General features: G+C 39.2%; 1 protein-coding gene across 5 annotated transcripts in view; it reads right to left on the bottom strand.

Annotated features, from left to right (window-relative positions):
* Positions 1 to 23441, bottom strand: part of LOC143037408 (death-associated protein kinase 1-like) — a 385396-nt gene that overhangs the window by 57000 nt on the left and 304955 nt on the right. For 4 of the 5 annotated variants that reach the window (XM_076205548.1, XM_076205550.1, XM_076205551.1 and 1 more), the window contains 4 exons: positions 23003 to 23210; positions 15250 to 15371; positions 9954 to 10091; positions 8488 to 8580 (listed from right to left, as the gene is read on the bottom strand). In XM_076205548.1, coding sequence (XP_076061663.1) covers positions 8488 to 8580; positions 9954 to 10091; positions 15250 to 15371; positions 23003 to 23210 — 561 coding nt within the window. The remainder of the gene's footprint in view (positions 1 to 8487; positions 8581 to 9953; positions 10092 to 15249; positions 15372 to 23002; positions 23211 to 23441) is intronic. The other variant, XM_076205549.1, reaches the window with a different exon arrangement.

Here is a 23441-nt window from a genome sequence, read left to right as displayed (position 1 = left end):
AATATATCTATCAATCTTGAATAGAAACAGATCAAATTAGTGGTACATGATCTTCCCTGTCTAAATCCAAATTGCCTTGGGTTCAGTATATTATTCTCCTCCAGATATTTTGTCTATCTATTTTTGATCATTCTCTCACAAATTTTAACTATTGTATTCGTTAGGGACACCAGTCTATAATTTGTTGGGTCTTCCTTATTTCCCCCCTTATATATTGTCACTATATTGGCATTTTTCCAGTCTCCTGGTAATTTTCCTTCTTTGAGTGAGTATTTAATTATTTTATATCTTTTTCATATTATTTCATCTATGCATTCCTTTAGTATCCAGTTTGCAACTCTATCTGGGCCATGTGACTTGTTAACATCAAGCTTTAGAATTTGATTCCTTATTTCATTCTGAGTGACATTTAATTCCTTCATGTTTACCTAGTTGCATTATATGGGAAGGGGAGCTATGTTCATGGTGACCCGTTTTTGTATCTCGCAAGATCAAGTTTGTTCTTAAATTCTTGTATTGTGTTTGCACACACTATTTCTTCATCCAATTTGTTCCATATATCTATCACTGTGTGGGAAGCTGTTCTTTTTCAGGTCTCTTCTGTAGTTATCCTTTTTGAGTTTCATTGCATGTCCTCTTGTTTTTCCTCTGTCCACTTTAATAAGTCCTCTCTATCAAGGCATTCTTTTCCTTTCATAATTCTGAAGATGGTTAGTAGGTCCACTCATTCTCTTCTTTGTTTTAGGGTTGGCAATTCCAGTTCGACCAGTCTTTGTTCATATGTCAGGTTAGCAAGTGTTGGGACCAACTTTGTCATTGCTCTTTCTACTCTTTCTAATTTTCTTATATTCTTTTTTGTACTGGGTGACCATATCAGTGTTGCATATTCCAGTTTTGGCCTTATCGGTGTTTGTAATATTTTTTCATCAACTTCCCTCAACAAAGTTTCATTTTTAATTTTGTCTTCATTTTTCATCTTTTCATTATCATTTTTTACTTTAGCCAGTTCCTTTTTCATTTCTTCAAATTCCCTAACTAATAGTGCATTTTCCTTCCTCAATTCACTCACTTCTTTGTATAATTGGTTATGTTCCCTTTTCCATTCAACAATCTCCCTTTTCATTTCAAATATTTTTTGGCTTATTAATATGTTTTTGAGGTTGAAACCTCTTTCTGTTCTGAATCCATGGAATGATTTGTCTTCATATCTGGGGCTATGTTACATATTTTCTTTCTAACTACTCTCAAAGGCGTTTTGTACTTACTCATCTCCAATCTTCTTTTGGTTGTCTCTGCGTAAATTGGTTTACCATCCGTTTCCCTTTGTTTTTCTATTCTTGTTACACTTAATAAATTTGACGCAGCCCAAAGGGATTTCCCCCCGTCTTCTCCTTTTATGCATGGGGGGATGGAGAGGGGGGGTCGCCGATTAAATGATGCGGCCTTGCTGTGGATGTGCTGTGTCTTGCGATACTGTTTCTGACCCAGGGCAGTGGACAAGGTGCAGGGATGACCCATCATCCAGGAGGTGCTAAGATGAGAGGGAGGGTGGAGGGGTGTGGAGTGTATTCAGGGATGGAATGGGTGGGGATGATTTTATGCCTTTTCCTTTTTGGCTACCTCCCTTGTAAGGGGAAAAAGCCTTGGTATATGTATGTATGTATGTATGTTACACTTAAATCACTTTTCTACATCATGGTACCACTCATCATAGCCCCCCTCTGATCTGTTTACTAGGTAAATCGCCAATTTTCGGTAAAAAAAATAGCTAGATTTAGTGTTAGCTCGTGGAGTGTTCTCAGGCACATCCGATCCTTTCGACTGTCTGTGTGCATGTATTTACCTAGTTGTATTTTACAGGACGAGAGCTATGCTCTTAGTGACCCATTTTCGTATCTCTCCACATCCAGTTTATTCATTCACTGTTTCTCCGTTCAGTTTGTTCCAGACATCAATCACTCTGTGTGGAAAGCTATTTTTTTCAGGTCTCTTCTGTGACTGTCCTTCTTTAGTTTCTTTTCATGTCCTCTTGTTTTTCTTCTGTCACACTTGAATAAGTTGTCTCTATAGAGAATTTCCATCCCTTTCATAATTCTGAAAATGGTCAACATATCGCCTCTTTCTCTTCTCTGTTCCAGTGTTTACAGATGTAATTTCTCCAATCTTTGTTTGTATGTCAGATTTGACAGTGTAAGTGCCATTTTTGTCGCTGCTCTATGGACTCTTTCTAAGTTTCTTATGTTCTTCTTTGTGTTAGGTGCCCATTTTGTTGCAGCATATTCTAGTTTAGGTCTTATCAGTGTAATGACTATCTTTTTTTACCATCTCATCTATGCAGTCGAAGGCCACTTTCATTGTTCTCAATAAGAGGTGATTGTGCCGACAGCACTGTATGAGGCATAATCATGGAACATGAGATGAAGAGATAAAGAGTTTGAATGTGTTTGAGATATGCCTGGGAAGTATGGTAGGGGTTACAAGGCTGGATAGTGATGAGCTGATGGCAAAGATGTGTCTCGAAAGAGAATTGATGATAGCAAATATAGTATTTAGGAAAAAAGTCAAGCATAAGTACACATGAGAGAGGGTGGTGGATGGAAGGGTGGTAGAGCGATAATGGACTATATAGTGGTAACCAGGAGTATAGTAGGAAGAGTTAAGGATGTACATGTTCTAAGGGGAGAGAGTGGGGGAATATCAGATAATTTTTGGTGGAAGGTAAGATGAGAGTGGAGGACTGATGGAGAAAGAGAAAAAGGACAGAATATAGGGAGGTGCTTGGAGTAAATTGCTTAAATGAGAAAGAAAAAGAGAAGGAGTACAAGAAGAAGCTGAGAAAGGAGTGGGAGGAAGTGAAGGATAGAGTAGAACTAGGAGTGGAGGAAGAATGGGAATGGTTTAAGGAGGGAGTCACAAGGTGTGCAAAGATGGTTTGTGGAACAAGGAGGATGGGAGGAAATAGAAGGAAGGGTAGTGAGTGGTGGGATGAGGAAGTCAAGAAGAGTGTAGAAGAGAAGAAGCAGGCTTTCATAGATTGGTTACAAATTAGGGCGTGGGAATCACATGAGAGGTACAAAGAAAAGAGAAGAGGAGTAAAACATAAGATAAAGGAGGCAAAGAGGAGAGCAGATGTGAAATGGGGTAAGAGTACGACAGAAAATTTTGAAAGTAATAAAAAGATGTTTTGGAAAGAAATTAAGATGGGAAGAGGAGGCAAATCAAGTAGAGAAGAAAAGGTAAAACATATAGATGGAGAGATGATAATGGAAGAGAAGGCAGTGAGAGGAAGGTGGGCAAAGTAATTTAGGGAGTTGCTATATATGAAGGAGGATAGGGAGGGAAAAGTAATTGCAGTGGGAAGTGCTAAGAAAATGACAGTGATGAGTGAGGAAAATGGAGGAGAAATAAGGAAAGATGAAGTGAAGGCACCTGTTAATATGATGAGAGCAGGTAAGGTACCTGGGTTGGATGGATGCCATGCAGAATGTCTGAAAAAAGGAGGTACAGTGATGGTGGACTGGCTAGTGAGATTATTTAATGTTTGTTTAAGAGAGGGTAGAGTGCCGGAGGACTGGAGAAGTGCCTGTATAGTTCCACTTTACAAGGAAAAAGGGGACAAGTGTGAGTGTAGTAGTTTCAGAGGGATCAGCTTGTTAAGTGTAGTTGGGAAGGCTTATGGGAGGGTCTTGATTGAGAGGATTAGGAGAGGAACAGAGGGAGTAATTAGTGAGGAACAGTGTGGGAGTGTGGGTTTAGGACAGGTAGGGGTTGTGTAGATCAGATTTTTGTGGTAAGAAAGGTATGTGAGAAAGCTATAGGAAAAAGTAAGGATGTGTTTTGGGCTTTTATGGACCTGGAAAAGGCTTATGACAGGGTACACAGGAAGGCACTGTGGGAGATATTGCAAATATATGGGAAAGGAAGAAAGCTGTTAAGAGCAGTCAAGAGCTTTTTATGAGAGTAGTAGAGCTTGTGTTAGGATTAGAAATGGAGAGAGTGAGTGGTATCAGGTAAAGGTGGCTTCATCAGGGATGTGTTATGTCACCTTAGCTGTTCAATTTATACATGGATGGGGTGGTGCTAGAGGTATATGACTCCATTCCCGAATCCTGTTCAGATCTCTCTGTAATGAGTCACAGTCCATTTCAGTACTCACCTTCTTCAACAGTTTTGTGTCATCTGCAAAGAAACTCATGTAACATTCCACATCCTTGTTCATGTCATTCTCATAAATAGCAAACATTATTGGAACCAATACTGATCCCTGTGGAACTCCACTAATCACCTCTTCCCAATTGGAACCCTTATCTCTGAGCACTACTCTCATTTCTCTTCCATGCAAGAAGTCCTCCATCAATTTTAGTAGTTTACTTTGTATCCTTTCTATGGTTTCCAGTTTTCTTAACAGTTTTTTGTTTGGTACTTTGTCAAAAGCTTTATGTAAGTCTATGAAAGCACAATCAGCCCAACTGTCCTTTTCTTGTATTATATCTAGTAGTCTTGAGTAGAAATAGATCAAATTTGTGGCACATGACCTTCCCTGTCTAAATTGAAATTGTCTCAGATTTATTATACTGTTTTCCTCCAGATGTTTTATCCATCTATTTTTGATAATTTTTTCACATATTTTGGCTACCATACTTGTAAGAGAAACGGGTCTGTAATTTGTTGGGTCTTCCTTGTTCCCTACTTTATTGGTATGACAGTGGCATTTTTCCAGTCCTTTTGTTAGTTGTCCTTCTTTGAGTGAGCAACTTATTATATGCCACTTCTAGCCCTATAGCACTATTCTTTTGAAATAGCTTGTAGCAAAACTAGTCAAGAATAAACTCGGATTAAGATTCCAGTCTTTCCTCTTCCCACCCACTTCATATACAGGGATACCTCATATTGCGACACCCTGATGCACGACAATTCGCTCTTGCGACATCTGAAAATGTAGGAAATACCCCGGAGGTACGAAAAAAAAAAAAAAAAAAAAAATAGGGGGCAATTACGACTGTCAGCCAAAAAATTGTTAAAAGCCCGTGCCAACCCTCCACAGTGCCACTGCTGGTGTGAGGCCACAGTACGTACTACACACGCACGGCTGTCTGCCCACTTGCGCTCCACCTCGCACATTGCATGCCCTGAATGACGCCATGGATGGTAGAGGTGTGATGGTGCAGGACCACTGGAAGGCTTTTACCATCCGACGGCCCCTCGAGCACATTCGCAAGGCCTGGGATGAGGTTTCGCCTGTCACTGTGGCAGAAGCTGTGGCCTGAGGTGGTGCATGACTTCACAGGCTTTCAGTCTGCAAGCGTCAGTCGTGTCACCCCTGGGTCTGACGATGCAGCTGTCCACCGTGAGTGTGCGCACCTTGCCAACCATGTCAAAGGTGGCATGCAGGACATCAATGAGCTGTTGCAAGCTCATTCTCAGGACCTCACAGACGAAGACCTGATTGAACTGGACACCCAGCAACAGCAGCAGGGAGAGGAAGAGAAGGCAGTGTCACCAGTCATTCCAGTCCTGCAGCTGAGCAACCTTGGTGACATTGTTATCAAGGCCACTGCACTGTGTGACACCACAGGCTGTGAAGGTGGCTGTGGCTGTGTATGAAAATCTGATGAAAGAAAGAAAAAACAGTCATAGCAATCAAAGATCACCTCCTTCACGCCATGGCCAGGCAAGTTGCCACGAAGGGTTGTGGTGGAAGAGCCTGTCGAGCCTATGGAGGCTGTGGTGGAGGCTGTGGAGTCCAAGCTCTTGGAGCCACAAGTTATCTTAGAAGACATGGATGAAGAAAAGGTGGATGATGTGGTGATGTTGGAGGATGACTAAAATTTTCTGGTTTTTCCAAGTGCACATTGTTTATTTGTTATTAAAAGTTCCTGTTAGTCTCAAACCAATCACTATTAATTTGTGGCACCTTCTACATTCTGAATACTTATATATACATAAAAATAGGTGCTATAAAGTAGGTAAAACAAATGTTGCATGTATGTGAAAGCCCCAGGAGGCAAAAATTGAGGAGGGGGTTGACAGGGTCAATAAACACAACACCCTTATTTACATGTAAAACCCACCTTGATATATGAATTTTTGCATCGTAACCAGTCAGTTGGGAACACAACTTGGTCGTGTAGTGAGGTATCCCTGTATATATATATATATATATATATATATATACATATGATAACTTTTATGACAGTCGCATGTAGAATTTGAACCCATTGCTTTTGGCCACCTGTAAGATTACCTTCAATGAGCCTTAACCCACTACACCACAGAGACTGTAAAAGCCTTGTAACCTGGAATCTATCTGATTCCCGAGGATAGGAAAGATAACTAATCTGCAACCCCAGTTCCTGTTTTACACAAGGCCCAAGCCCATTAGTGGCAAGGGGTAAGGATCAAAGCAAATCCCTTTCATGCTTTTGCTATTGTAACTATGAGAGAAATTTGCTAGTGACACCGACATCAATCTGATAATTTTTATGACAGTTGCATGTAGGATTCAAACCCACTGCTTTTGGCCACCCATAAGATTACCTTCATGGGTGGCCGAAAGCAGTGGGTTCAAATCCTACATGCGACTGTCGTAAAAATGATCAGATTGGTGTCGCTGTCACTAGTGCATTTCTTATAAATATATACATACATACATATATATACATAAGTGAACACACATACCTGTGTTCTTATTAGCATATACATATACATATATATGACATTCAAGTCAACCTTGGCACTTAGATGATTAAACAGCTCTGGGGCAGAGCCTTAGCCTTTATAGTTTCAGTCTAGAATATGCTACACAAGAATCTAATGAGAGCACCGCAGTACTGATTCCCAAGAAAATGAATAAAAATATAGTATATATTGAAAATTGAGAAAGGACAGTTACATTCATCATAGCCGGAAAGATTCATGCCCCCCACCCCCATAATTCACTCGCAGCCAACGGGTTCATGCAATCTGTTGTATAAAAGAATTTATTTTCAAAGGAAGGAATTCATTCATAATAAAATCAGTTGGATAATCATACATAAATACCTCCAAAAGAAATAATTCATTCATACTCAAATAATTAATTAATTAATAAAAGGTAACTTTTCAAAAGAAGATATTCATAGGTAATAAAATCATTTGGGTCACAATAAATCTGTTTCAGAAATTAATTGTGATACAATCAATCAGTATGTAACTGAAAAATAATTCAACATCAATCATATTGTGATCAAAACAACCAACACTTAGCTACTATACAATCTAAGTAAAAACTGGTAAAAAAAATATATATACTAAAGATAATGTAAAGCATACAGGACACATTCAAACTAAATTGTAACACTTCATATCACATGCAAATTTCCGAATACTATACACATATTCAATTACATGCAAGCTTTCCACTCAAAGCATAACAAACAATGAAACAATACAAAGACTTCTCAAGGCATGAAGATTTTCCAAGACCATATATCATGACAAAAAGAAAACATGGCATTACAAAAGACAAAATACCAAATCCCACTGAACCACTGACAGTTCTATGATTATGCAAGACAGCTATAACTTACAATATAACCCACTATGCAATATCAGTCCAGATGACGAAGAAATAATCAGAAACAATTGTATGAACTTCTACTTCAACAACTGATATAAATTTGGTAATACTGTATTAAGTTCACATCTTTGTAGTGGGTTCTGAAATAATTACAAAATAAAAAAAAAATATAAGGAATATGTGTTTTGGTGGTATAAATAACATGGCATATATTTTAAGGCAGAACCTTGATCATTTGTTTAGCTTACGTGAGAATTTATTTTGGGTTAAAATACATCATATCATACTTCATATTTTCTCCATTTGTTTACTCTTTTTTGGCAATCCCAGAATGCCACAATTATTTTTCAATATTAGTACACAATCTTCATTAACATAATTTACAAATTTTGTACACTTAGAAAGATTTTTGTTCTTATTCACTTGTTTTTAAGTTTCTTTGAACCACAGAATGTTACAAGAATTCTTTCAATCAATCATTGCCCCACTTCTTAAATATTTCAAATGGTTATCATTGCAAGTCACTTCTTTAAGCTTCTTTCATTAGAATGTTATCAACATAACAGCCTGTAACAGTACAAAGAGCATTATGTGACTTCAAACATCAAATTCCTACAGTGGAAGTAAATTATCTACTTTATCTTCTGTTCCTACACAGAAATCATTCCATTTTCTAATAGTGATGACTCTTTTCTCATAGTTGTTTCCCTTGGCTACAAGAGAATATGGCATTAAAACATTTGGTAGAGGAAAGTGTACGTGAAAGCAAAGCAGAGTGTGGAAAAGGCAACATTGATAAACACAGGAAGCACTTGTGGCTACACAAGAGGGGTGGCGAAGCATCAAGGCTGAGAGAGAGAAAGAACAGAAAGAGTGAGTTCTGACGCTATGCAAAGAGAGAGAGCGAGTGAGAGGAGGGCTGGCATCACCTCGCAAGGGTGGGGCTGCAAGATGGTGTAGCCGTCCCCACCACAGACCGTAGAACCAACCGCGTAGGACACACTGCTACTGCCGCTCCAACCCTGCACCATGCCAAAGCCCCGTATAAAGCCACAGTCATTCCCCACCTTGTAGTGGTTCACTACCACCAGTTTTCAACACTTCAGTGAAAAAAAAAATGTTACCTGGATAACTAAGATATCAAAGGAACACAGCACATCTGTTGAGGGTTCAGGGGGTCTTGTGTTACAAGACTTCTATGCCACTATAATGATGGTTAACCACTTAAATTGAAACATTTCTTCAGAAAATAGTGAATATTGACCATTTCTACATAACAAAATATTACTCTAATTCTCTCAAATTAATATTGCCCCCTGAATCCCTAAGCAAAAGACAGGCCCTCTTTCATTTCAAAAATTAAAAAAAATATATATATATATATATATCCCTGCAAATAGTACAATTTGTCTTCTATAAAAAACAAGTCTTAAAAATTCTTATGGCATCAGGAAAAAAATAAAATAAGATCATTTCTCTTCAAAACCCACTTGCCCACAACTGTGAAAAACAAAAGGTAAAGATCTGAGCATGAACTGGCTAAATCCCCTTTGTCCATCCATTTGTCATCGATAGGAGTCTCAGTCACCCATGCTCATGGTGGAATAGAATAAATTGCTATCAACTGTATGCTTGCCATCATTCAAGAGGCGGTCAGCACCTACTATGGGAAGGGATGGGAGGGAGGGTGGAATTTTAAAGTGCATGACAATGCAGCCAATGAAATCTGTGTAGGCTTTCCAAACTGAACTACTCAACTTAAAAAAAAAAAGAAAAAAAAAGAAAAAAAAGAAAGAAAAAAAAAAGTAAGGGCTATATAGAGGCTTTCAATTCTTAATGCAAAATAAGACGGCAGGCATCTTAGCTAGACCTGATTAAAAAGTAGTGCCATTAAAATACAAAATGGAGTAGTTTGACCTAAATTCGTGCAGTTCACATGAAAATAGGGAGACTATGCAGACTTGCCATGCTTTGGGTACTGTAAGGACTTATCAAGTCTAACAAGGCCTCTCACTTGTTCAAGACATCAAATCTTAAAAAGTAAGAATAATAAAGAAATAAACAATAAATGAATAAATCAACTGCAAACATGCTAGACCTGCATTATGTACAAAAGTTGAAATTGAAATTCTGTCCACTTGAACCAAAAGGTCATATTTTAACTGAGCAAGAGAATGTGATCATGGAGGTATTTGTCCTTTACACCTGTAGTTTAGTCAATACATATTACAAACCTTTCTTATCAACCCTTTGGATATCAGTGCACTCATCCATGCTCTAGCTGGCAACCACCTTCACCAGGCAATCTCACACCTGAGGATTCTCTCACAAGCTCCTGACTTTCTAGTGTTCATTATGCACAAGTAAATCTAGTGTCAACTGAGACAGGACTGACCTGAGTCACTTTGGCCTTGATATCAGCAAGGTACTGCTTCAAGGCTTTTAGGGCAGGTGATCCTGGTGCTGTGGCATCCATTACGTACACAGTGTCATGAATGTCAAAGATGTCTCCAAACAAGTCCACCAATTTTTCCTGCAACAGCAATCGGTGTTGTAATAAGACCTCATTTTAGTCAATTTTGTGGCCACCACAGCAACACGTACAGAAGTAACTGAAATATTAAATCATCGGAAGAGATTGAGATGAGAATAACTATAATCACACACAAAAATAGATAAATAAATAAATAAATTAAATAGATAAATAAAATAAATATGTTAAAATTTCAAATGTATATGTATCAGAGGAAATGGCTACAGACATAGAACCATATATTACATTTACCCTTTATATCAAGCATAAGATAAAGGAGGCAAAGAGGAGAGCAGATGTGAAATGGGATAAGAGTATGACAAAAAAAAATTGAAAATAATAAAAAAATGTTTTGGAAAGAAATTAAGAGAGGAAGAGGAGGCAAATCAAGTAGAGAAGAAAAGGTAAAAGGTGCAGATGGAGAGATGATAATGGAAGAGAAGGCAGTAAGAGGAAGATGGGCAGAGTATTTTTGGGAGTTGCTAAATGTGAAGGAGGACAGGGAGGGAAAGGTAGCTGCAGTGGGAAGTGCTAAGAAAATAACAGTGATGAGTGAGGAAAATGGAGGAGAAATAAGGAAGGATGAAGTAAAGGCAGTGGTAAGATGATGAGAGCAGGTAAGGCAACTGGTCTGGATGGCTGTCATGCAGAATGTCTGAAAAAAAAGAGGTACAGTGATGGTGGACTGGCTGGTGGGGTTACTTAACCCCTTCCATGCGGTGCCGCCTACATAGGCGGCATGAGGAGCAAGTGGATACGCGAGGCTGCCATATCGGTGTCTTGATTATATTCATTGTAGTTGCCCCTGCATAATGACATACTCTCTAAAGTTTAGAGAGTATGTCATTATGCAGGGGCAATGTGATGAAGACAGTTTAGAGTCTAAACTGTCTTCATCACATTTTCTATGGTTATCAAAATTCACGTGTGAAAGAGCGAACGATCAATATAAGCGGTGACTATTTTTTAATGATGCGAGTATTATTACGAAACATCGTACATCTGGCAGCTAATGCTGCCCGCGAGATTTTGGCCCGTAGTGAAGTGGTTAATTTACTTGAATTCTACAACACAGTCATCTCGAGTTATGACAAAAGAAACAATATAGATTTAATATATTTAGACTTGCAAAAGCTTTTGATACTGTCCCCCACAAAAGAATACTTACTAAATTAGCTTCACACAGAGTAAGTGGCAGCCTATTAAGTTCGACTAGAAACTGGTTGAATGATTGAAAACAGAGAGTTGTTTTAAATGGAAAAACTTCTAGATGGAAAAATGTTACGAGTGGAGTTCTTCAGGGTTCCGTTTCTAGGGCCACTTCTATTCATAATATATATAAATGATATAGACCACGGACTAAAATCTATTGTCTCTAAATTTGCTGATGATACAAAATTGTGTGGAGTGGCAAATGATCATTTCAATCACTTAGATATTCAAGAAGATTTAGATAAATTACAGCAATGGTCTGAAAAGTGGCTAATGAAATTTAACACAAGTAAATGCAAGGTTATGCACATAGGTAAAAATAACAGTATGATTACAAGTTATTTGGAAATTCGTTGACAAAAGTGGATAGTGAGAAGGATCTAGGGGTAATTATCAGTAACGATTTCAAATCATCTAAGCAGTGTATTTCAGCCTATGAGAAAGCAAATAAGATTCTACGACTGACAAGCTATATAAATCTTTAGTTCGTCCACATTTGGAATATGCTGTTTCTGTATGGTCACCGAATCTCATTAAAGACATTGACAGATTGGAAAAAGTACAAAGGAGAGCCACAAAACTCATTCCAAATATAAAAAATAAATCATATGAAAATTTACTAAAACATATGAATCTGTTTTCCCTATAAAAGTGTAGACTCAAAGGTGACTTGATACAGGTATTTAAGATTCTAAAGGGGATTGACAACATCAAAAGAGACAAAATTCTGTCAGGAAATAGATTTAATTTGGAAGTGGGTAGAAACAACTTCGCCAACTGTGTAGTTAATGAATGGAATAAACTTCCTGCAGAGGCAGTGCAATGTAGTCCAGTTGGAAGCTTTAAGATTCGTTTAGATAAACATTTAAGCAAGATGCTGTAATGACTGCCATTTATTTTATATTATTTGATTATTTGTTTGTTATTATTTGTCTTTACTTTATGAGAAAACTATAGGAAAAGGTAAGGATGTTTTTGGGGCTTTTATGGATCTGGAAAAGGCTTATGACAGGGTAGACAGGAAGGCACTGTGGGAGGTTTTGCAGATATAAGGGATAGGAGGAAAGCTTCTAGGAGCTGTCAAGAGTTTTTATGAGAGTAGTAGAGCATGTGTCAGGATTAGAAATGGAGAGAGTGAGTGGTTCGAGGTAAAGGTGGGACTTCGTCAGGGATGTGTTATGTCGCCCTGGCTGTTCAACTTATACATGGATGGGGTGGTGCGAGAGGTAAATGCAAGGGTGGTGGGTCAGGGATTGGAGATGTTTAAAGAAAATGGAGAAAAGTGGGAGGTGAGCCAGCTGTTGTTTGCAGATAACACTGTGCTTGTAGCAGGATCAGAGGAGGGATTGAGGAAGTTAGTGACAGAGTTTAGGAGAGTATGTGAAAGAAGAAAGTTGAAGATAAATGTGGGTTAAAGTAAGGTGATGAGATGTACAAGTGGTGAAAGTGGCAGCAGACTGGAAATGAGTATTAAGGTAGAGAGACTGGAGGAAGTGGATATTTTTAGATACTTGGGTGCGAATGTGGCAGGAAAGGGAGGAGTGGAGGTGGAGGTAGAATGTAGATTGAGAGAAGAAATGCCTTGGTGGATTAAAAAGTGTAATGAGAAATAGACATTTGGGAATAGATGCTTAGAGGAGATTGTATTTACCTAGTTGTATTATATGGGAAGGGAGCTATGCTCATGGTGACCTGTCTTTGTATCTTTCAGCATCATGTTTTTTCTTAAAATCTTGAATAGTGTTTCCACACACTATTTCTTTCTCTAATTTATGCCAGGTATCCAGTACTCTGTGGGAAGCTATTTTTTTTCAAGTCTCTTCTATAGTTATCCTTTTTGAGTTTCTTTTCATGTCCTCTTATTTTCTATTGTCCCATTTTAATAAATCATCTCTATCTAGGATTTCCATTCCTTTCATGATTCTATAAATAGTCAGCAGATCTCCTCTTTCTCTTTTTTGTTCAAGAGCTGGTAATTCTAATTTGGACAATCTTTGTTTGTATGTTAATTTGGAGAGTTGGTGTCAACTTTGTCATTGCTCTTTGTATTCTTTCTAATTTCTTTATATTCTTTTTAGTACTGGGTGTCCATAGTGTTGCTGCATACTCCAGTTTTGGTCTTATTAGTGTAACTAATATTTTTCTAATCAATTCCTCATCCAAGTAGTCAGATGCCACTTTCATTGACCTTAATAGGTTGAAGGTTTCTCAAACTATTTTATTGATATGTTTGTTCGGTGTCATGTCTTTGCTGATTATTACTCCAAGGTCTCTTTCAGAGTTCACTTTTTTTTACTTCTTCACCAATTTTATAATTTCTTGATATTCTATTTTTACTTTTTCCAAACTCCATTATACTACACTTCTTGATATTGAAGTTCACTTCCCACTTTTCAGTCTATTTCCAGATTTTGTTTAGGTCTAACTGTAATGATTCACAATCCTCCTCTGTTCTTACTTTCTTTAGTATTTTTGCGTCATCTGCGAAGAAATTCATATAACATTCCACCCCTTCATCTATGTCATTTATATATATGGCAAACATGATTGAAGCCAATACCAAACCTTGCGGGACAACACTTATCATTTCTTCCCAATTCAAGTATTTGTCTCTAATTACTACCCTCATTTTTCTCCCAGTCAAGAGGAAGAGAGAAGGAGCTTGAATGTGTTTGAGATGAGGTGTCTGAGAAGTATGATAGGGGTTACTAGGCTGGATAGAGTGAGAAATGAGGAGGTGAGGAGGAGAATGGGGGTGAAAAGGGAGTTGGGAGATAGGGTGGATGAAAGAGTATTGGTATGATTTTGGACACATGGAAAGAATGAGTGAAGAAACATTAGTAAAAGGGGTGTGGAAGGAGTGAATACGAGGGGGCGACCTAGAATGAGATGGATGGAAGGGGTAAAAGGGGCTTTGGGGAAGAGGGGAATGTCTGTTGAGGAAGGACGGGAAAGGACAGAAGACAGGGGTGAATGGAGAATGGTTGTATATGGATGATGTTGTGATGCATGAGGTGAAATGAGTGGGGGATGGGGGGTGAGGGAGTGGGTGTGAGAAAAATTTTATGCAGCGCGAAGGGATTTCTCCCTGTCTTCTCCTTTCTGCATGAGGGGACGGAAAGGGCGGGGTCACCGATTTGATGAAGTGGCCTTGCTGTGGATGTGCTGTATCTTGCGACAATGCTTCTGACCAGGGCAGTGGACAAGATGCAGGGATGATCCATCATCCAGGAGGTGCCAAGATAAGAGGGAGGGAAGTGGGTGGAGGGTAGTGGGTGGAGGGGAGTTGGTGGAGGGGAGTGGAATGTGATAGGGATGGAGTGGGTGGGAGTGGTTTTAATGCCTTTGTTTTTTGGCTACCTCCCTTATAAGGGGGAAAAAAGCCTTTGGTATATGTATCAAGGTATGGGATAAAATTGCAAAGAGCTAAGATGTGAAGGAAACAATGGGTGATTTATGGGAGTGGGATGGGTTAGGGGTGATAGTGGGTGCAGCAAGCCTTGGCTGGCTACCTCCCTTTAAGGGGGAAGAGGCCCTTGGTATACAGACAGACAGAGATACCCTTTGTGGGAGTAAACTAGCCTTGGCTGTTGAGACCTACTGTGGAGGTGCTGTGTCTTGCTGCATTGCCTCAGACCCAAAAGGGGCAGTGGGCAGGATACAGGGATGACCCTTCACCCTTAAGGAACTAAGATAGAAGAGACAATGAACAGGTCTGGATGGGTGTATGCCTTGATTAGGCCACCCCACCTTATAAGGGGAAAAGGGCATTTTGATATATGTATTAACTAGAACACTATCTACATAATAACCTCTTCCAATACTACTTTGTATTTCTTCCTCTTTGTTCATTTCTCTCTAAAAGTATGATAGTTGATGAACTGATGAAATCCCTTTCTTTCCCAAAGCTCATGATTAATGTCCTTAACAAAAATGTTCTTCTCACCTGCAATAGTTGAACCTGTGGAGCCAAATAGTCTCCTTGAGCATTACGGTGGCACTGTGCCACATCAGCATGTGTGCCAACTAGAGCTACCTTAGCTGCTTTACTTGGTTTTCCTCTTGTACCTGAGTTTGAAAGATAAGAACAAGATGAGAAAACTCTGTGGAAGGGAGGATATGAGGCATTAATCTTTGCTTATGGGCCATCTCATATACTCATCCATAAAAATTTACACAAATTAATTTGTAGCTTCCAGATCCTATTGAAAGAACCTTACGGCAGCCAGAAAGCAAATGATGGCCAATGGGCAGACTCAAAGATTTCTTATTCTTCAAAAGGATACATGAGTCTGGGCAGCAGCTGTTGCCAACTTTCTACATGTTAAAAGGAGTTACATATAAATGATTAATTCATCATTAATGTCTGATATATTAGCTATTACACATCAGTATTAACACTGGGAGAGGAACATGACAAGGTGATACAGCACCTGTCTCATCTCAACACAAAAGCATCATTTACAATTTATTTACTTTCATTAACATTATTCACCTGACACAGAACTGGATAGATGATTATTATTATAATAATAATGTTAATAATAATACATAGATATACCAATAGCTTTTTCCCCCTTATAAGGGCATAAAATCCACTCCCACCCATTCCATCCCCACATACTCCACTCTCATTAACCTTCCTCCCTCCCTCTTATCTTGGCTCCTCCTGGATGACGGGTCATTACAAAGGATTACAAAGGATTACAAAGGCGGAGCATGCCGACAGGAGACCTTTTGATCCATATCTAGGTCGGATGCGAAAAAAAAATCATATTAATAATAAAATAATAAATAAAAACTATGATAATGTAAATAACAAATAAAATACATAAATAAATGCATAGGTATAGTTAAATAATAAACAAACAGGAAAATAGTAAATAATAATAAATTGACATATAACTAATAATAAATGAAAATCAGACAGACAAATGATAACAAAACAAAAAACAAATAATATAAGATAAATTATAATCATTACAGCATCTTACTTAGGTATTTATCTAAATGATTCTTAAAGCTTCGAACTGAACTACATTGCACTACCTGTGCAGGAAGTTTATTCCATTCATTAACTACACGGTTGGCAAAGTTGTTTCTACCTACTTCCAAATTGAATCTATTTCCAGATAGTTTGAGACCATTGTTTCTTGTCTGATTCTCATTCAATGTAAAAATTTGGTCACTTTTGATGTTGTCAATTCCCTTTAGAATTTTAAAGACCTGTATCAAGTCACCTCTGAGTCTACGCTTTTTTAGGGAAAACAGATTCATATGTTTTAGTCAATTTTTGTATGATTTATTTTTGATATTTGGAATCAGTTTTGTGGCTTGCCGTTGTACTTTTTCCAGTCTGTCAATGTCTTTAATGAGATTCGGTGACCATACGGAAACAGCATATTCCAAATGTGGACGAACTAACGATTTATATAGCTTGTTAATGAGTGATGGAGTTTTGAAATCAAAAGATCGCGCAATCAGTCCTAGAATCTTATTTGCTTTCTCAGAGGCTGAAATACACTGCTTGGATGATTTGAGGTCGTTACTGATAATTACGCTGAGATCTTTTTCACTATCCACTTTTGTTAACGAATTTCCAAATAACTTGTAATCGTAATTACTGTTATTTTTACCTATGTGCATTACCTTGCATTTACTTGTGTTAAATTTCATTAGCCACTTTTCAGACCATTGCTGTAATTTATCTAAATCTTCTTGAATATCTAATTGGTTTGAGTGATCATTTGCCACTCCGCACAGTTTTGTATCATCAGCAAATTTGGAAACAGTAGATTTTAGTCCATGGTCTATATCATTTATATATACTATGAATAGAAGTGGCCCAAGAACGGAACCCTGAGGAACTCCACTTGCAACACTTTTCCATCCAGAAGTTTTTCCATTTAAAACAACTCTCTGTTTTCGACCTTTCAAGCAATTACTAGTCCAACCTAATAGGCTACCACTTATTCCATGCAAAGCTAATTTAGTAAGTAGTCTTTCGTGTGGGACGGTATCAAAAGCTTTTGCAATGTCTAGATATACTAAATCTATATTGTTTCTTTTGTCATAATTCGAGATAACTGTGTTGTAGAATTCGAGTAAGTTAGTCACACAAGAACGTTTCCGTCTGAAACCATGCTGGCTATCATTTATCAAACAGTTACTTTCTAAATGATGTTCGATAGCATCTCTGATGATAGTTTCCATTATTTTTCCTACGATTGAAGTCAAACTTATAGGCCTATAGTTATCTGGCTTCTTTTTGTCACCTTTTTTGAATATGGGAGTAACGTTAGCTAGCTTCCATTCTCTTGGGACATCTCCGGATATGATGGATTTCTTGAAAATAATTTCTAATGGAACAACAATCTCATTTTTCATTTCCTTTAAGATTCTTGGATGCCAACCGTCAGGCCCTGGTGTTTTATTAACTTTGAGTTTGTCTATACACCTTTTAATTTTTTCTTTTGTTATATTTACCGTAGTGAGTAAGTTTACCCTAGACTTTTCACAGGTTTCAGTTTGGAAATCACCTTGAGGTGTTTCGTTTACGAATACCGAGCTAAAATAATTGTTTAAGATATTACACATTCCTTCATTTGAATATTCAAGTTGACCGTCAGCAGATAATAGTGGACCAATATGATTCTCTATATTTCACTGCCCTGGGTTAGAAGCAATGTAACAAGACACAACACATCCACAGCAAAGTCACTTAATTTAATCAGTGACTCTCCCTCACTGTCCACTCATGCAGAAAAAGAGAAGATGGGGAGAAATCTCTTCGGGCTGCATAAAAATATCATTCACACTTACTCTCTCATCCCCCTCTCTTGTCCACTCCCTTCCATGCATCATAACAACATCCATACACAACCATTCTCCACTCACCCCTATCTTCTGTCTTCTCTCTTCCTTCCTCAACAGACATTCCCCTCTTTCCTAATACCCCATTTACCCCATCCATCCATAACAATAATACATATACCAATGAGTTTTTCCCCTTTACAAGGAAGGTAACTAAAAAAACAAAAGGCATAAAATACACTCCCATTCACCCCCCTCTCTTTCTCTCTTATCTTGGCTCCTCCTGGATGATGGGTCATCCCTGTATTTTGCCCACTGCCCTGGGTCAGAAGCAATGTAGCAAGATGCATTACAACCACAGCAAGGCAACTTCATTTAATTGGCGACTCCCCCCATCTCCATCTCCTCATGCAGAAAAAGAGAAGATGGGGAGAAATCCCTTCAATATGCGTTTAAATATCATTCACACATACTCCCTCACCCCCATCCCCCACCCACTCCCATCCATGTATCACATCATATGCATTTTCCATCCACCCCTATCTTCTGTCTTCTCCCTTCCTTCCTCAACAGACATTCCCCTCTTTCCTAATGCCCCATTTACCCCATCCATCCCTCTCATCCTTGGTTGCCCCTTCATGTTCACTCCTACCTCTGCCTTCCACACCTCTTTTAGTAATCTTTCTTCACTCATTCTTTCCAAGTGTCCAAACCACCCCAATACTCTTTCATTAACCCTATTTCCCTACTCTCTTTCCACCCCTGCTCTCATCCTTACCTCTTCATTTCTTACTCTATCCAGCTTAGTAACCTCTATCATACTTCTCAGGCATTTCATCTCAAACACATTTAAACTCTTCCTCTCACATGTTCTATGTTTCTGCCCCATATACAAATATTCCTCACTTAACGACGTACTCTGTTAATGACACCTCAGATACGACAAGCATCATGACTTTGACAATATTAATTTCACAAAAATATCTCAGAGTTGGTACAGTGGCAGCACAGTCAAGTGTAAGTATATCCAAATGCAGCTGTGTATGATACATTGGGCTTAGGCAGCTGGCAGCACTGAGATGAAGCCAGCATCTTATCTCCCTCAGTCACCGTTAATGCACAGTACTTTTTATCCCCTGTAGATATCGGAAAAAAGAAAATCAACTACTACTGCTCATGGATCTTCTACTGACAAAGATTTAATTGAGTTGGAACAGCAGTGACATATAGGAGAGTTAGAAGAAGAAACAGAAAGAACAGATGAGGTACAGAAGAAGTTCACCACTACGGGGTTGTCAAAAGTATTTGCAAAAGTGAGTGATGTTAGAATTAGAGAAAATGGATCCTGACATTGAACGCTTGGCAAAATTTGAAAGACATATGGAAGAAGGACTACGGGGCTATTGTGAAATCTATGAAGAAAAAAAGAAACGAACAAAACAGTTATCCATACTCGTTTTTTTTACGCAGAACCCCAACCCCATCTCAGACTCAGACTTCCCCATCCCCAGCATCCACTCCACAGACCCCGGCTCTCCTGTACCCGGGCTGTCAGCTGGCCCATCACCTTTTCAGAAAGTCTTCAATTCCAATTAAGATGACAATGTTATTTTTGAAGGTTTTACCTATTAAGCAATTAAATATGATACAGTACTGATTTGTAGTATATAAAATTTCTATTTCTTTTCTGTACTTGCTAATTTTAAGAATTTCATACATTTGTAAATTGTTTACCTTTATGTTTTGTAATTTCAAGAATTTCATATGCCAAATAAACCAAGATTGTTAAGTTGACTTTCCTTTACTGAAGCCTATCCTTCATCAAAAAAGAAAACATTTCTCTTTGGGTGTCAGCTGTGTACTATATGTTCAAGAGAAATTAAGATGATAACATGAAAATTTTAAAAAGTGCTAAGATAAAAGATAAAATAAAAAGATGAACACCTAGCCTAGGCTACTGACAAAAACAAAATATTTTGCTTTGTACTATGTACAAAAGAAAATAAGATAACATGAATTTTTTTAAAAAGTGAAAGATACAAGAGAAAATAAAGAGAACACCTGGCCTTGGCTATACATACATACATACATATACCAAGGCTTTTTCCCCCTTCCAAGGGAGGTAGCCAAAAAGGGAAAGGCATAAAAACACTCCCACCCATTTCATCCCTAAATACACTCCACACCCCTCCCACCCTTCCTCTCATCTGAGCACCTCCTGGATGACGGGTCATCCCTGCACCCTGCCCACCGCCCTGGGTCAGAAGCAGTGTCGCAAGACACAGCACATCCACAGCAAGGCCGCTTCATTTAATCGGTGACCCCCCCTGCATATAAGGAGAGGACGGGGAGAAATCCCTTCGGGCTGCGTCAAAATTTACTCACACATACTACCCCACCCCCCACCCCCCCGCCCATTCCTCCTCATGCAATCACAACATCATCCATATACAACCATTCTCCACTCACCTCTGTCTTCCGTCCTTCCTCAACAGACATTCCCCTCTTCCCCAAAGCCCCCTTCACCCCATCCATCCACCTCATCCTAGGACATCCCCTCATGTTCACTCCCTCCACATCTGCCTTCCATACCTCTTTTACTAGTCTTTCTTCACTCATTCTTTCCATGTGTCCAAACCATCCTAATATTCTTTCATCAACCCTATCTCCCAAATCCTTTTTCACCCCTGTTCTCCTCCTCACCTCCTCATTTCTCACTCTATCCAGCCTAGTAACCCCCACCATACTTCTCAGACACCTCATCTCAAACACATTCAAACTCCTTCTCTCTTCTTCTCTTATGTTCCACGTTTCTGCCCCATACAGTGCTGTTGGCACAATCACTCCTTCATACAGTCTCCTCTTCGCATCCATTCCCAAATGTCTATTCCTCATTACACTCTTTAATACTGACAAAAACAAAATATTTTGTACTGTACTATGTACATACATACATACATATACCAAGGCTTTTTTCCCCCTTACCATGGGGGTAGCCAAAAAGGACAAGGCACAAAAACATTCCCACCCATTTCATCCCCGAAAACACTCCACACCCCTCCACCCTCCCTCCCATCTTAGCACCTCCTAGATGACGGGTCATCCCTGCACCCTGTCCACTGCCCTGGGTCAGAAGCAGTGTCGCAGGACACAGCACATCCACAGCAAGGCCGCTTCATTAAATCGGAGACCCCCCCTCTCTGTCCCCCCATATAAAGGAGAGGACGGGGAGAAATCCCTTCGGGCTGCGTCAAAAATATTTGCTCACACACACTACCTCACCCCCATTCCCCCGTCCAATCCACCTCATGCATCACAACATTTTCCATATACAGTCGTACCTCGGTACTCGACCATAATCCGTTCTGAGGTGGTGGTCGAGCACCGATTTGTTCGAACACCGAAACCAATTTTCCCCTTATCACTGTCTTTCTTTGGACCCATTATTAAGGGCTAGAGCAACACGAAAAAGTTTAAATCTGGGAAGAAATACTCGAACAAACTGCGTACGTCTTACTCCGCTGGCGGTCTGAGTCGAACTGACGCTTACCCACTGTTCGAGCTAGTCGAGTACCGAAAATCTGTTCGAGGTCCGATGCATTTTCTACTCGAATTTTTTGGTCGAGCACCGATTTGGTCGAGTATAGAGGCGGTCGAGTACCGAGGTACGACTGTACAACCATTCTCCATTCACCCCTGTCTTCTGTCCTCTCCCGTCCTTCCTCAACCGACATTCCCCTCTTCCCCAAAGCCCCCTTCACCCCATCCATCCATCTCATCCTAGGACGTCCCCTCATGTTCACTCCCTCCACATCTGCCTTCCATACCTCCTTTACTAGTCTTTCTTCACTCATTCTTTCCATGTGTCCAAACCATCCTTCTTTCATCCCTCTTTCATCCACCCTATCTCCCAGCTCCCTTTCCACCCCTGTTCTCCTCCTCACTTCCTCATTGTACTATGTACAAGAGAAAATAAGATACTAACATGATTTTTTTTTTTTCCTAAAAGTGATAAGATACAAGAGAAAATAAAAAGATAAACACCTAGACTAGGTTGTGTGTCTAACCTGAAAAATCAGTTTGTTTATGTTTTGGTACCAGTCGATAACAACTCTATTGTCAACGTACTACACTTACATATGACGACTTGAGTTGTCATAAAGGGAAGCAATCGTTTAATGACATGGTACTTGGAAAGGAACCTTGTCATTAAGCGAGAGTGCCTGTACTGCTGTTGGCACAATCACACCCTCATATAATCTCCTCTTAGCATCCATTCTCAAGTGTCTATTTCTCATTACATTTTCTAATCCCCCAATGCATTTACTTGCTTCTCTCAACCTACATTCTACCTTCACCTCCACTTCTCCCTTCCCTGCTACATTTTCCCACAAGTATTTAAAGCTATTTACTTCCTCCAGTCTTTCTCCCTGAATACTCACTTCCAATTTGCTGCCCTCCTCTCCCCTTGTACATCTCATCACCTTACATTTATCCTCATTTATCTTCAACTTCCTTCTTTCAATCTGTCACTAACCTCCTCAGTGTCATCAGCAAACAACAACTGGCTCATCTCCCACCTTTCTCCATTTTCTTTAACCATCTCCAATCCCAGGCCCATTACCCATGCCTTTATCTCTTGCACCACCCCAGCCATGTATAAATTGAACAGCCAAGGTGACATGACACATACCTGGTGATATCCCACCTTTACCTCAACCACTCGCTCTCTCCATTTCTACTACTATCATAAGAACTCTTGACTACTAACTCTATATATTTAGATTTTTTGTAAACTTAGCTCCTAGTGCTTTATCAACATTTAGCCAGTGTATATCCACTGAATCTTATTATTTGCACATCTGAAGAAAACAAATGTTACCAACCTAAAGGTTCCATGGGTGGAATACGAGCCTGTAGGAACGAGAGCCAGAAGGAACACTGCTGCAGTTGCACATCATAGGGTTGGTTAAGAGGGAACAGGAGGAGATGAGCACAAGATGTGTTCCCGATGAAGTGGTCATAAACTGGGAAATATGCTTCATGTCCAGAGAATTCCCATACAGAGAGTTCACCAACACCTGAAATGTTTACCTGTGGAAAGAGACATCTAATGATCACCAGACCTGTATGCTAAACATGCAACTCTTATTTACCCAAGGATGAAATATTACATCACAATATCTCTATATCCAAAGCAATATACAAATCAAACTTATTTTCCACTCAAGTTCATAAACCATAAAGGAATTTTGGATTTTTGAGATACAATTCACTATTCTAGGTATTTATATCAGGCCCGGCAAAGTCTGGAAGTTGTCAGCA

This window comes from Oratosquilla oratoria, chromosome 22 (assembly GCF_046742065.1).
Source record: "Oratosquilla oratoria isolate Oo_2021 chromosome 22, ASM4674206v1, whole genome shotgun sequence".
NCBI classification, from domain to species: Eukaryota; Metazoa; Arthropoda; class Malacostraca; order Stomatopoda; family Squillidae; genus Oratosquilla; species Oratosquilla oratoria.
Note: the sequence above shows the minus strand (reverse complement) of the source record. Positions and strands in the feature narration are given on the sequence as shown.